The sequence below is a fragment of the Anabas testudineus genome, chromosome 8 (genome assembly GCF_900324465.2).
Source record: "Anabas testudineus chromosome 8, fAnaTes1.2, whole genome shotgun sequence".
NCBI lineage: Eukaryota > Metazoa > Chordata > Actinopteri > Anabantiformes > Anabantidae > Anabas > Anabas testudineus.
In genome coordinates this window covers 3,578,614-3,591,894 of record NC_046617.1, presented here as the reverse complement: position 1 = coordinate 3,591,894, position 13,281 = coordinate 3,578,614, and the positions used below count along the sequence as shown (strand labels likewise).

General features: G+C 38.6%; 1 protein-coding gene across 4 annotated transcripts in view; it reads right to left on the bottom strand.

The window, feature by feature from the left end:
• The window catches only part of LOC113153524 (thyroid hormone receptor alpha), a 68,648-nt gene that overhangs the window by 29,798 nt on the left and 25,569 nt on the right, over nucleotides 1-13,281 (bottom strand). For all 4 annotated transcript variants that reach the window (XM_026347211.1, XM_026347226.1, XM_026347203.1 and 1 more), the window contains one exon: nucleotides 879-1,107. In XM_026347211.1, the coding sequence (XP_026202996.1) occupies nucleotides 879-934 (56 nt within the window). In that variant the 5' untranslated portion in view covers nucleotides 935-1,107. The remainder of the gene's footprint in view (nucleotides 1-878; nucleotides 1,108-13,281) is intronic.

The window sequence follows — 13,281 nt, the reverse complement described above, 5'->3', positions numbered from 1 at the left end:
AATAACAAATAATATAGTAATAATATTTTATACATTTCTCCCCCTGTGGGGATATAATTGTAGAATAAATACAAAGAAAATTCTTGTGGGTTAAGATGTGCAATAGATTGTTATGAAAATAAGAAGTCATTCTGTTATTATGTGGCCATTTTATGATTATTTTTATAATAATCATATTCATTTAATAATAATGAAACACTCTTGGCCTTCATACACTGTGACTGGACACTGGGGGGAAAAAACTTGCTTGGTTTTTGGGTTTGCTTCTTTATCAGCTCTGGACTCTATGAGTCTCTATGAATTTATTTAATGAAGTGGTGAGGGCAGCATGTGTGAGCTAGTCTGTGTGTGTGTGTGTGTGTGTGTATGTGTGACCGCACGTGCCGGAGAAACAGAGGGCACAGATGGAAGCGTGACAGAGTGTTCTCCCATCCTTTTTTCCCCCTCCTGAAAAAGAAACTAAATAAACTGAATCCCCCCAAGATATCCCTCCATCCATCCATCCATCCAGACAACATCCATCTCTTATTTTATAAATATGGATCATGCTGCCCAACAACTCATCTCTTATTAATCTTTAGTTCGTATTCTGTTTTTGCATTCTGTCAGTATCACAGCAAATGTATCTACATATCTGCATATACTGCTTAATGGCATGAGGTGCTTGTGTCAGCATGTGAGAAGAAGGAGAAAAAAAATAAAAAATAAAAAAACCCTCAGTTTTTCATCCAACCATCACAGTATTATCAAAGACAACAGCTATTCTATCATCTGTCACTTCTGTCAAATCACAGTTAATCTCTGCTTTCCTTTAATGTTTACATCAGAGATGAACACACACGCACGCACGCACGCGCACACACAACCCTCTGTCTCACCCCTTCTCGTCCCCATCTGATGAGTTGCTGTCCTGCTTGTTGTACATTGGCTCCATGCAGCCTCAGTCCCGTCCAGCGGCCAGTCACAGGACAACGAGGCGGACCCTGACCTCTTCAGCCTGCTCAGCATTCGCCGGCGGCCCCTTCAGTACACGGCCATCTGAGTACTTGGGCAGTGATTGGCTGGGAGGAGCAAGGTGGGCGGGACATCAGTAAAAGCAAAAGAATGCTGGATGGGGGGGGAAATAGACAAGACAGACACATGGTGACATTAACAGTACAATCTAATGCCAGTACAATTAAGTACTTATATAAGAGTTTCTATGCTAATGATGCAATTATGTGTATTTACATGTAAATAAATATGTTATAAATATTATGCATGTCAAATTTGCGCTACTTTTTACTTAAATTGATCCATTTCTGATTTTATTTATACATATAGTTATTTAATTAGCCACACTTTCCTGTATATATGTATGTATATATATTTTATGACTGCTGGTTGAGCCATTTTTCATCTTTCATAAATGTGACCTGGAACCTCATTTGGATAAAACGACCCCGCTCAGTGGGAACACAAACACCCAACAGGCTTAACTCAGTATTTGTGGAGGATAAAGAAGCCCAGTATGTATGATGGTTCAGTTTAGTTGCAGGCTTTCAAATTTAACACACAATTCTGGTCTAATCTTCTAAAGGACATAAATATCTTGACCACATTTATTCATGTTGCATAACTTTGATCTGCTCTGCATGTGACAAAAACTCCATCACGTTCACCTTTATGAGGTCGGTACAGTTAACCCTTTTCATTTCCTTGTTAAATGTTAGAAGCAGACTTGTTAGTAGAGGCATGTTTGCTTTTATAATGCTGCATCTGTGCTCACTGTACTTTGTTCACCACTACAATCCTGGCTCTATTAGAGGAAAGCCACTCGAGCCAAATCTAATCTAATTTACTATAAGCTACTTACAAGTTCTCTGAAAGGAATTTAAGATAATTTGTACTCACAATTTTCATGAATGTGTTTTCAGCATTCTATTCTCTTTTTGTGGCAAAAGTCCACAGTTAACCTTCTGCTTACAGCAAAGAACACTGGTTATGCTTATGTTAAAGGGTTGTCAAATACAACTTCAAAAGTTAAAACTGCACCTTGAATATTAAAGTAAATTAATTGAACAATTGAATTCAAAAAGCATTTTTGTTCTTGTTTTGTTACAAGAATACATCCTGATGGCCTATTAAAGAAAACCCTACTCGTTTAGTACAGACACCAAAATTAGCAACATCAGGTTTATAAGCTACCAGGAAACTCTTGCAATGTTGTATTGTTTTCAATTTCTTCACATTTTTACTTATACGTATGCTTTACTGTAGTACTGTAGTACTACCAATACCGGTGAACTGACCACTGAAGTTACTACTAGAAGTCCCTACAATATATATCTTTTGGAGCTGACTGCAATTCCAATATTTGGTGATTGAAAAGTAATTATAACTGCATTAATATCCTGCTTATGCTTCCAATAATGACTTGCCCATTCCTTGCCATGTGCAGCACATAAGGAATTCAACCGTAACGTTTTACAGCTTCAAATTTCAGCATGCCAATAATTTCATTTGTCACATTAGTAATGTTTTGCCATAATTTGACAATAACTAGGTGGTTTTGATGTTGTTTCGATGACTGCAGGAGCTGATTCTGATATCACTACAAATGTATGCCAGAGATTATAATATTAGTGTTTTTGGGGCAACAGATACTTTTGGCGAGTTGCTGCATGTGAAAAAAATAAAAGAATCCTTAGCAGTTGTTACTGATAACTAATAACAAAGACATCTCACACTGTTTGTATAGGGAAAAAAAAAATCAAAGGTAGATAATTACTACCTATTACTTATTATAATTATTAAGAGTTTTTAAGGTCATTATGTCAGGTCACATGCTAATATTAGAACTACTGGGTCAACCTTGAGGGACATTTTGTGTTGCCATGGGTTACACTGGAGCACTTTAAAATGTAAGAAATTATTATTACTAGAATAATCGTTTGAGGACATTTATTCTTGTATATAGACATATATACATTTTTCTTATTATTATTTTAGTGAACTGATTAGTCTTCCTTTCAGAAATAAAGAAGTGAAAAAATTCCATTAAGTGTCTTAAGTCCTACACCTGACGACAGGATGTTTGTTCCACCCAGTCGAGGCAGGTGAGGCACTCTGAGCCTGGTTCTACTGGAGGTTTCTTATGTTTAAATGTTGTTAAAGTCTCCACTGTCTCCTAATGGTGCTTAAGGGGGATTTGTTGGGTTTTCTATACTGCTCTACACAGTTGAATATGTTGATTCTGAATTCAATCAGGTGCTAATTTAGAATGTCATATACAGCAATACTTAAAAAGGAAATTATTTTTGTGACAAATGTGTGTTCAATAACAAAACGTTGTGAGCTACACCAGACTACATATATGTTTGTAGGATTCAGTTTTTAGTTTGGGAAATGCTCATGGAAATACAAAATAATAATACTTGTCCTGTCTGAAATTAAACCCAAATAAAGAAAGCTGAGCAGCTGAGTGCCACTTCTCCAGATGTGACAGTAGATGGCATCAGAGTGTCACTATTGACATGTGGTACTTTTGAACCAATAACAGCGCATTTACAGCACAGTGTAGTTAGTTGCACCTGTATACACACATCCTGCAAACAAATTTTCATATCTAACATTTGATTACAACTTGTGAATGTAAATTAAATGTTTGCATGTGTATGTGCACACTGGCTCAGTGAGACTGCACCTTCCTCAAAGATGAACAACCAGATTAGCGGAAATGTATGAAACATAAGGCAGCATTTGAAAAAAGTTGGGAGTCAGTTACTACTATAATTTATGAGGACTCTGAAACACAGTAAAACCCAAAAGTGAATGTCAATTAAAGGCAGACGTGGTACAGTATGTGTCTAAATCTCAATGATACACTCACTGTGTTGAGCTTCTTCGTCACTGAGGTGAATATTTTTCTATGAATTACAAAAAAGCCAAGTTGGTGTGAATAGACACTAAACAGTGGCTAATTACTTCAATGCAGAAAAGAAAGAAAGCAATGGCGGACATGATGCACAACCAACATGTCGCTATAGAGTGCACCAATCAGAGGTGTTGCAGTGTGTGTCTCAGCACTAAGGTGGTTGCACAAGTAAGGTGAGACATTACTGGAGTTGACAACATCTATACTCGTCTCTGTTCTCTGGAGGTGCAATAACAGCTCTGCGAGTAAAAAGCACCTGTTAAACAAGCATAAACTTGCTCTGCCCGTGGTGTCCCAGCCACTGCTGGTATGTGCTAACAAAAGAAAGCTTGTTGGATAATCTCCAACTGCTACCTATGAACACGCTAAAACATAAGCAACATATTTTATTGTAATTTGCCACATAGATAAGCAAGATCTGGTGGAGTCTAACACCGCAGTGTCCAGTGACGTAACAGAGTTGAATGAATGCTGGTAGTGATAATTGGTGCATGGTGATCGCCCTGGACATTTTCCGTTTGAAAAATACATTTCGTATGGGTTCGTAGCTGTTGTTATAAGTAACAATATCAACAAATATGTTAAAATAAACTATGATACAGAAAGGTTGGTAAATCCAGGAGTTGCTGAGATATTCACGCAAGATACACACACAGACACACACAGACCAGGAGTGTAGTGCGACACATTCTGTAAGAATCAACCACAGATGCAACAGTAAATACCTGTCTGGGAACAGGACAGTTAAGAAACTATTCATGGATAAAACAAACCCCAAAACCCACTTACATATGCACTGTCTACAGATGGTTGTTATTCAGTATTAAACAATCAGACACAGACCTTGGTCCCTCCATAGTCCCTCCATCACATGTCCAATAAGCAGTGTGCACTAAGCAACAACACACCCTCCCTACTCTGTGTAAGGAGGCTCTGGCCAGAATATAAGCTGATTAGATGGAGAGAAGCAGCACAGCATGATGATGGATGACTGTCTCACTCGCTGTCTGTTCAGACTGAACCAGCTGTGTTCTTAAAACAGTCAAAGAATGATCTGCCTGTTACCAAGTCCAAAATGACTGTAGTCTCCAGAAATAGTAAACCTTTTCTTCTCTGCTTGTTTTCTGTGGCTGGCATGGTTGTAGGTACATCACATATATTCAGTAGGAAAATGACTAGCTTTCCCATTTATCTTTATTTTAATGTGGATGGAGCTAAATGCAGAGACAACCTGGTGGGCAGCACACACTGTTTTGGCACAAATGTTGTTTTAGAACGAACACAGCTTAGTGTAGACGCAGTCAAAGCTTCACCTAGCGCCAAGGACAAGACAGGACAAAGACCAAATGCAAGGCTGCTCCCCCTGACTTTGTGGAGTGTAACAAGTCTTTGTTAAAGGTAAGGTCTTTTTCATGTTTATAAAAAGAAATAATCATGACCTTATTTACTTTTATCTTGTAAATTTACAAGAAAAGCTTGTTGATTCCACTAAATTGCTGTGCATTGTCTCTCTAGTCACTCACCTTTTGTCTGGTCACTCTTAAGTCATAGAGAAATTCGAACAGGAACAACGGCATGTACAAAAAGAGGAGTAACATTAGAAAAGCAGATAAATACAGTTTGTGTGTCAGTTCACACAGTGGCAAGAGTCATAAAAACAGAGACACACCCTCCTGCAGATAAAGATCACAGATTGCTGACTGACTGGATGGTCGGCTCTTAACCTTTGACGGAATTTGTCAACATTCTCATGAAAGTGTTTTTTTAAGGTTTCTCGCCTTGACCAGTGGCTTTCCCTGAACATAATCACTTGACCTTATTGCCTGACCCAGCAGTCTTTGTCTGAATGTCTACAACAACTTCCTGCCAATATCAACTTGCTCCTGCTGAGATCAGTAGTTCACCATCTCTGTCTGAAACCAGATGTACCTCTCACGTCTCTTAAGATCTTTCCTCGCTCCTTCATGTTGAAGGTTGTCTCAAGTATCATACTGCACATCGGCTCTGAAGAGCGAGGATCGATGTTAAAGGAGAGATGAGCGAGGATACACAAGACCTGAAACCACATCACAACACCAGTGCAAAACGTTCTAATCATGACATGTATTCAACTACTGAATAATGAATTTACAAACACAGTGCAGATGCAAGCAATTAGCTTATTAAATAAATAAAAGAATTGCTGCCACTAGAAATGATTTGCTCATGTGCATCAAACTGAAGAATATTTTCTATTATGTATGTATGCTTTTAATAAATGTGCTAAAATGACTGATAAAGTACAGGTTGTGGTACCTGTGCACTCAAATGAGTCAAACTTTTTTTCTATATTGCTGAGCCCAATGCCCCTGTCTCCTGTTTAAATAAAGAGTTGCTTAGTCTGCCAAACTGCTGTGTGGTGAAACAGTTCGAAATGTATTTATTAAAAATCGACGCACAAGTGGAAATTCAAAATCCATTTGCCTCCTCATACACACCTCTATTCTCCCGTTCCATTTGGCTGTGTGCTAGCAGCATCATGTCCTCCTCTGTGCCTCCCTTGCACCACTTCATTCTTTTATTTACAGCAATCATCTGTTCTGTGTGTTCATTGTTTTCTCCGCTCTTATTGACTATGTATGGCTGCTTTCTCTGCCAGCAACTGTAATTGCTGGCCGATGGACTGTGTGTGTGTGGGGGTGCATACGTGTATGCATTTAAATGTGCATTAATGTGATTTTGTGACTCTGGGAACTACTTTAGTTACTCTAGCGGACATGTGAGTGTGCACCTCCTGCAGCTCCTTTGCTCTTTGCCACAATAAAAATGTTCCCATACATTAAGGTGCAATTTTTTATCTTCATCCTCTCACACTGACACTAATTTCTTCCCACTTTTCCCATCATCTCTGTTCTAACCAGGCTTGTGACAAATAATAATTTAACCTGTGTGGGTGACAGGGGATGGGTGGATAACACAGCAGCTACTGTATAATAGATGTGACATTTTGAGATCAATAAAATGAGATTTAAATGGCTTTCTGAGATACACTAAAAAGAATATAACCAGCTTCATGAATAAGAATTGAAAGAAAAGTATAAAAATAAATGATTACTACTGAGCAAGTGCTTCTATGAAATTCTAAACAAAAGAAAATTACTTGGAAATTTCCATAATGCCCAAGATTTAGTGACTGAGCAGTGGTTAAGTAAAAATTTACCACACCTTTTTAGCTAGCTCAAGCGTGCTTCCATTGTTAGTTTTTACTGTCTGTAAAGAGAATCTATGGGGTATTGTCAAGAGGAAGATGAAAGACACAAGACCCAACAATGCAGACGACGGGCTTCCATAACACCTCAGCAGTGCCACAGGCTGATCGCCTTCATGTAATTCGTGCAAAAGGAGCCCCGACCAAGTATTCAGTGCTTATGTTGTACATGGGCATCGTTTTCAGCCAACATTTCTGTGTTAGAAATCCTTTTTTTTTTAAATTGAGCTTATGTAATATTCAAATTTTTTGTTTTCATTAGCTGTACGTCATAATCTTAAAAGTTTTTAAAAAATTAACAGTTGGAAAATATGACTCAATCTATATGAGTATCACATTTTAAACTGAATTAATGAAATAAATTAACTTTTTTAAAATCAATTATTTTATAATAAACTTATATATATATCATTTATTGAGATGCACCTGTACTTAGAAATGGGTTTAGCAGTTTTTCTACATTTTCATTAACTATAAATACAATATACAACATTACTACTACTTTCTAATTACTTACTAATTATTTAGTGTTTGTAGAACTCTAAGCACTCACCACCTCGCAAATACCATCCTTCTGACGCTGCATAGTGTGGGCAGCATCATGCTACTTAGATGCCAGTTCATAAACTGTATGCACCCATGTCTGCTATGGTATCCATGACCTAATTTTAGTAATCATTCCAGTCTGAGAGGGTTGGGAGGGATTCTCTATAGATGACTATGTATAGTGCCCTGTCTGTTGCTTGTTATTGTCTACTATCCTCTTCCCTCTCCACTGTCCACACACCCCAACTGGTCACGGCAGATGACTGCCCACCTTGAGCCTGGTTCTGCTGACGGTTTTCTGTTAAAGTCAGTTTTACCTCTCCACTGTTGCCCAGTGCTAAAGTAGGATTGTTGGGTTCTCTCTATGAATTGTAGAACCTAGCTACAGCAGGTTACTTCGTATCTGTATGTGCTCAGAGCAGTGTTACTTCTTCACTCACTAGTTTGTGTCATCATTTGCCTGTTTTGTTTAGACATGGAGTTGCTGGGATGTCCGCCACCTGCTTTGCAACCACACATTGCAAATGGTGGCGACCTCTATGTCTTAAATAGAAAATCTCCAGGTTTTTATGTTTATACATAGAGCGTGTTATGTTTTGCACTGTTACAAGTGTGTTTATTGTGTCTGTGCTGTTTATGTGTCTAAGTATTGACACTGAAGGAGACACTGATGGATAAGAAACACAGTAAGTGAGAGAAAGTAAAAAAAAATAAAAAATAGAACAGCAACAGAAACCAGGAGAGGAGAAAGAGGTGAGAATGAGAGAACAAAAATAAAACCATGGTGAGTGAATGAAGACTATTGGTTCTATAGGATAGGCATGCTAAATTGCTATTCAATATTTGCTGGGACAAGGTAGCATGCAGTTGCAGAGCAGCATGCGATTGCATGACACTGAATGATGAATCGCATCTCAGCTGACAGTGCTGAACTCACTGTGCAGGTGGATAACAGACTTCATGACAGACAGACAGCAGGTCGTGGGGCTGGGGAAGACTCCCAGACCATCAGCACTGGATCACTTTAAGTCTGTGCCCTCTCTCCTCTGTTATTCTCTCTGTATACCAACAGCTGCACATCTAGAAAGCAGTCTGTGCAACTCCTGAAGTTTGCAAATGACACCACCCTTATCGGCCTCATCTCTGATAGAGACGAGTTGGCCTACAGGAGTGAGATGGACTGTTTGGCGTCATGGTGCAGCACGAACAACCTGGAGCTCAAATCTCTCAAGACAGAGGAGATGATAGCAGTTCTCAGGGAGGACCTAGCCCCCCTCCCACCTGTCAACCACTGTGACACTTTGGAGACCTTTGTAAAGTCCTTCTGCTTCCTAGGCACCACCATCACCTAGGAGCTCCAGTGGGAGCATCAGCTCCATCACCAAGACAACTAAGCAGAGGCTGTACTTGTTGAGTCCCATCCCTGTGAGGATGTAGGTCAACTTCTATACTGCCATCATCGAATCGATTCTAACTTTCTCCATCACAGTCTTGTTTGCTGCAGCCATGGCCAGGAATAAGGTCAAGCAACAGCACTTCATCTACTGAGAAGGTGATCGGCTGTAGCTTTAGATCACTCCACGACATCTCCAGGACCCTGAAATGTGCAACCAGGATTGCAACTGACCACTCTAACCCCGAATATACAGTAATGTGCAAAAGTTTTAGGCACCATTACATTTTAACCTCTGTAGAGGAATCTGGAAATGTCAAGGACAAAAACAGAAGTTGAAGATCTGATGAGAAATTTCCCAGAGTTTCTTCTTTGAGAGATCAGAAATCCAGCAAGAAGCTGGTTCATCATCTGGCAGCTTCATGTGGATGCCAAGTTGGTCCTTCCGCAGCCTAAAGAAGCTTGACCAGAAATGTTTTTTGTGGAAAGGCAAAAGCCAACAAACGACTTTTTGTGTTTCTAATGTAAAAAGAAAAAAAAAAAAAAAGAGAGAAATAAATAGTGTTCATCGTTCATAAAAGAACAAAGCAAATGGTGCCTAAGACATTTGTACAGTACTATATACTCTTCCAGTCCCTCCCATCTGGCAAAAGGCAACCAAGAATGGTTTTATGTCAGACGCTGATGAAGAATTGGTAGCTAAAAAGAGAGCCATTTCCAATTTATGGAAGTGGCTTGGCCACTTTTTGGAGGTCAGACTTCCAACAAAGCACAATATTCTGTAAAATGTGCACGAAGAGTGTTACGACTAAAGGTGGAAATACAACAAATTAGTTTTACCACAAAAAACAAACAAACTGTCGAACACAACCAGGCTATGAAGGCACACGAGGAGGGCGGGAGCACGTGCTAGTTGCACTCCATGACAGAAAGAGAAAACAGTGGATGGAAATCACCAATGCAGTCATATATTGTTTGGCCAAGGACATAATGCCAATCCAAACCAGGGAAAATGAGGGCTTCAAGTGTCTGGGTAAAAAACTTGGTCCAAGGTACAAACACCCCATGTAGAAAATATATTTTAAGACACCCTTGCCTGCAATGTATAAAGCATGCTGTGACAAACTAGAAGCCATGCTGTCATCTGTGGAGTTTTTTGCCTCAACCACAGACATGTGGTCGAGCAGAACCATATATCAGCTTGACCGTGCATTGACAATGACTCCTGCTAGGAGTTATGTAAGTTTCTTTCCCGAAAATCACACGGGCGAAAATATCGCCAGTGGTCTCAAAGAGTTTCTTAGTCTCAGAACAAACAGGTGTGTGTGACAACAGATAGCGGACCCAATGTGGTTAAAGCCATTGTATACAATAAGTGGAAAAGATTGTCATGCTTGATAAGTTTCATTTTTCATGAAAAAACAAAACTTGTAATTAGTTCTTATATTGAGAGAGAGAGACAGAGAGAGTGGTGTGATTTAGTGAGTGAGAGAGAAATAGTCTTTATCTCTTAGCTATGTTTTTTAATCTTCAAAGAGGAGTTTGAAGGACCCTAGGATTGACAGAGCAGCAGGAATTGGTAAAAAAGACTGTGGCTTCTTTTGCTTACAGCTGGAAACAGCAGCGGGCACTTTATGGTAGTCAAGCAAAAATGGAATTAACTTGAGCACAAACTGGTCACAAATTCTCCCACAAGATGGGGATGAAAACAAAAGATGATTCAGAGGCTGTTGGAACAAGAAAAGCCAAGTCTTGGCTGCCTACAGATCAACCAGACACAGATGTAGACGTTCTTGATTCTGTGAGTAAGGTTCTAGGTCCTCTTCTTGAATTCACTGATGCATTTTCCGCTAAAAAACTACGTCACAATCTCATGTGTGAAGCCTGTTCTTCAGTTATTTTATAATAACATCCTACAGGCAAAGAAGAATGACAGACCTTGCAAATATAATCAAGAAGTAAAGCAAATATGGAGATGCGGTGACTGAGGAACTAATCAATATGACAACCCTGCTTGACCCACGTTTCTGCACCGAATACATGAGCGAAAATGAAAGCAACGCCATCCAAGCTAGAGCAGTTCGTGAAGTGAAATACCTTCTATCAGAGCAAAGTCACACAGTTGCATCTGAACCTCCTCTTAAAACAGCAGCAGCAGCTCTTAAGCCAGCATCAATGAATATGCTGGAGTTCTTAACAAAAAAATCTAAAGCACTGACTGATGTTTTCTGCCTGCCTGCTACTTGTTCTATTCTAGCACTGATATTCTAACTTGCCTCATTTCATTGTATTTTTATTTTATGGGGTTATTTTTACACAAGAAATTAGAGGCAATGCAACAGTTATTAGCAATTATATTCTACCTTATTTGATAGTTATACAAAAATATGTATAAATGATGTCTTGCAATCGTTATTTAGGTTATGACACTTACATTTTTAAAAGCAGTGTTTAGTCAAGGTTTGTTTGTGGATTCCTACTTTCATATTTTTCCCTAAAATGTAAGGACATTTTTATCAGGTAATAATACCGGGCACAACCCAGAAGAGTTGGTTCAAGTTATTGCAGTTATTGATCAACTAAAATGCTGTTATGGTTTTACTTACTGTGGATTTACGCTTAGATAGATAGTCTTATCATCAGTGACAGTATTTCATTGTAAGAGAAGGATGGAAATGCCCTTCATTCTGTTTGCACTAATAAAAGCTGCTGTCTGCAAGCTGCAATCACCGATAAAATATAAAAATGTCGTGCCTGGCTCCTATTAGTCCAGCTTCTGTCATTAGGGACACACTAATCAGTAACGGGGTTGCTATCACTGTGGCTAGTAAAGTGTTCAACATGTTCTGGACCACAGTGTGTAAAAAGAGCATCCAACTGTTCTCTAGAGCAGCTGGGGCACAGTAATTTCCATAAAAGTGGACAGATGTTTGTGTTGGGTTGTGTTACATACTGTCCTCTGTCTACTTGGAATGTTTTGTTTCCCCTTGTCCTTTAAATGTTATTTTTAGTTTTTAGTTTTGTCTCTATGTGCCATTTCGGTCTTGCTGTTTTACTCAACCTTGAAGTGAGATATTTTTAGAACATCCCAGACCACCAGCTGTTTTTAAAATCTCATGGTTATGAATGAATAATGAGTACTTCACGCGAGAAAATTTCAGTGCTTTTTGACACAAAACAGTGAATCAATGTGGGTTTAATGTGACTTTTTGACACATTTAACATCAAAGATCAGTCTCAATCTTTTTGGGGTTCAAATCTGGCTGAAAATGTGTAGCTAGTCTAAAAAAGGCTGTTCACATATGATCCCAAAATAACCTGTCAGAGTCTCAGGATTTTTGGAAAGAAGAATGAGGAAACATAGTAAATCCGGTTGAGGTATATCTACTAAAAGTACATCCAAATACTACTGTAAAAGTGAAAGTAAAACAGATATATCAGGATTTGTTTTTATCGACAGTCAGAAAGACTTACTTATAATACCAGTAAAAAACATCATATGTAGATAACAGGATAATGAAATGCAGACCTTTAAGTGGGCTACCAGCCAATAATGAATTAAGCTAGACTTTAGATTATCTTCCCATTTCTAATTTATATAAAACTGCAAAAGCTTTAGGCCTTCAGGCATTTCAGATATTTTGATCATTATCCATCATGCAGTGTTACCAGAGAGGCGCCTGGTCTGTCCCAGACTGGTTCTGCAGCATGACAGCGTGACCAAACATACAACCAGGGTCAAAACAAACTACTGAACATTCAGAATGTACATGCAGAACCTTCTTCAACAGATAGTGTGACCTCCCACAGAGCCTTAATCTCAAAATCATATGTTTGGAAAGTATCTCCACTTTACTTTTAATTGCTAAAACTTCTATTCAATTTAAAGTTTAGCAACAGTAAATCTGAACTTAAACTTTTAGGCTGACTGTACAAATTGTATTTTAATTGTTTAATTGTATGATTGTATTTTACATCCAGCATATTAAAACTAGTCATTCTTCTTTTCAAGTGGATTTACAATGACACTATAAATTTAACACTGTTAGTGTTGGTACCATAACATGGAGCTGTTGAAGTGGAATATCACTGTTCTTTCTTCCTTGGTAAAAAAAGTAACGTTTTAAAATAAAAGTAAGTTTTAATAGATGCCACGATCTCTCAAAATAGTGATTGATG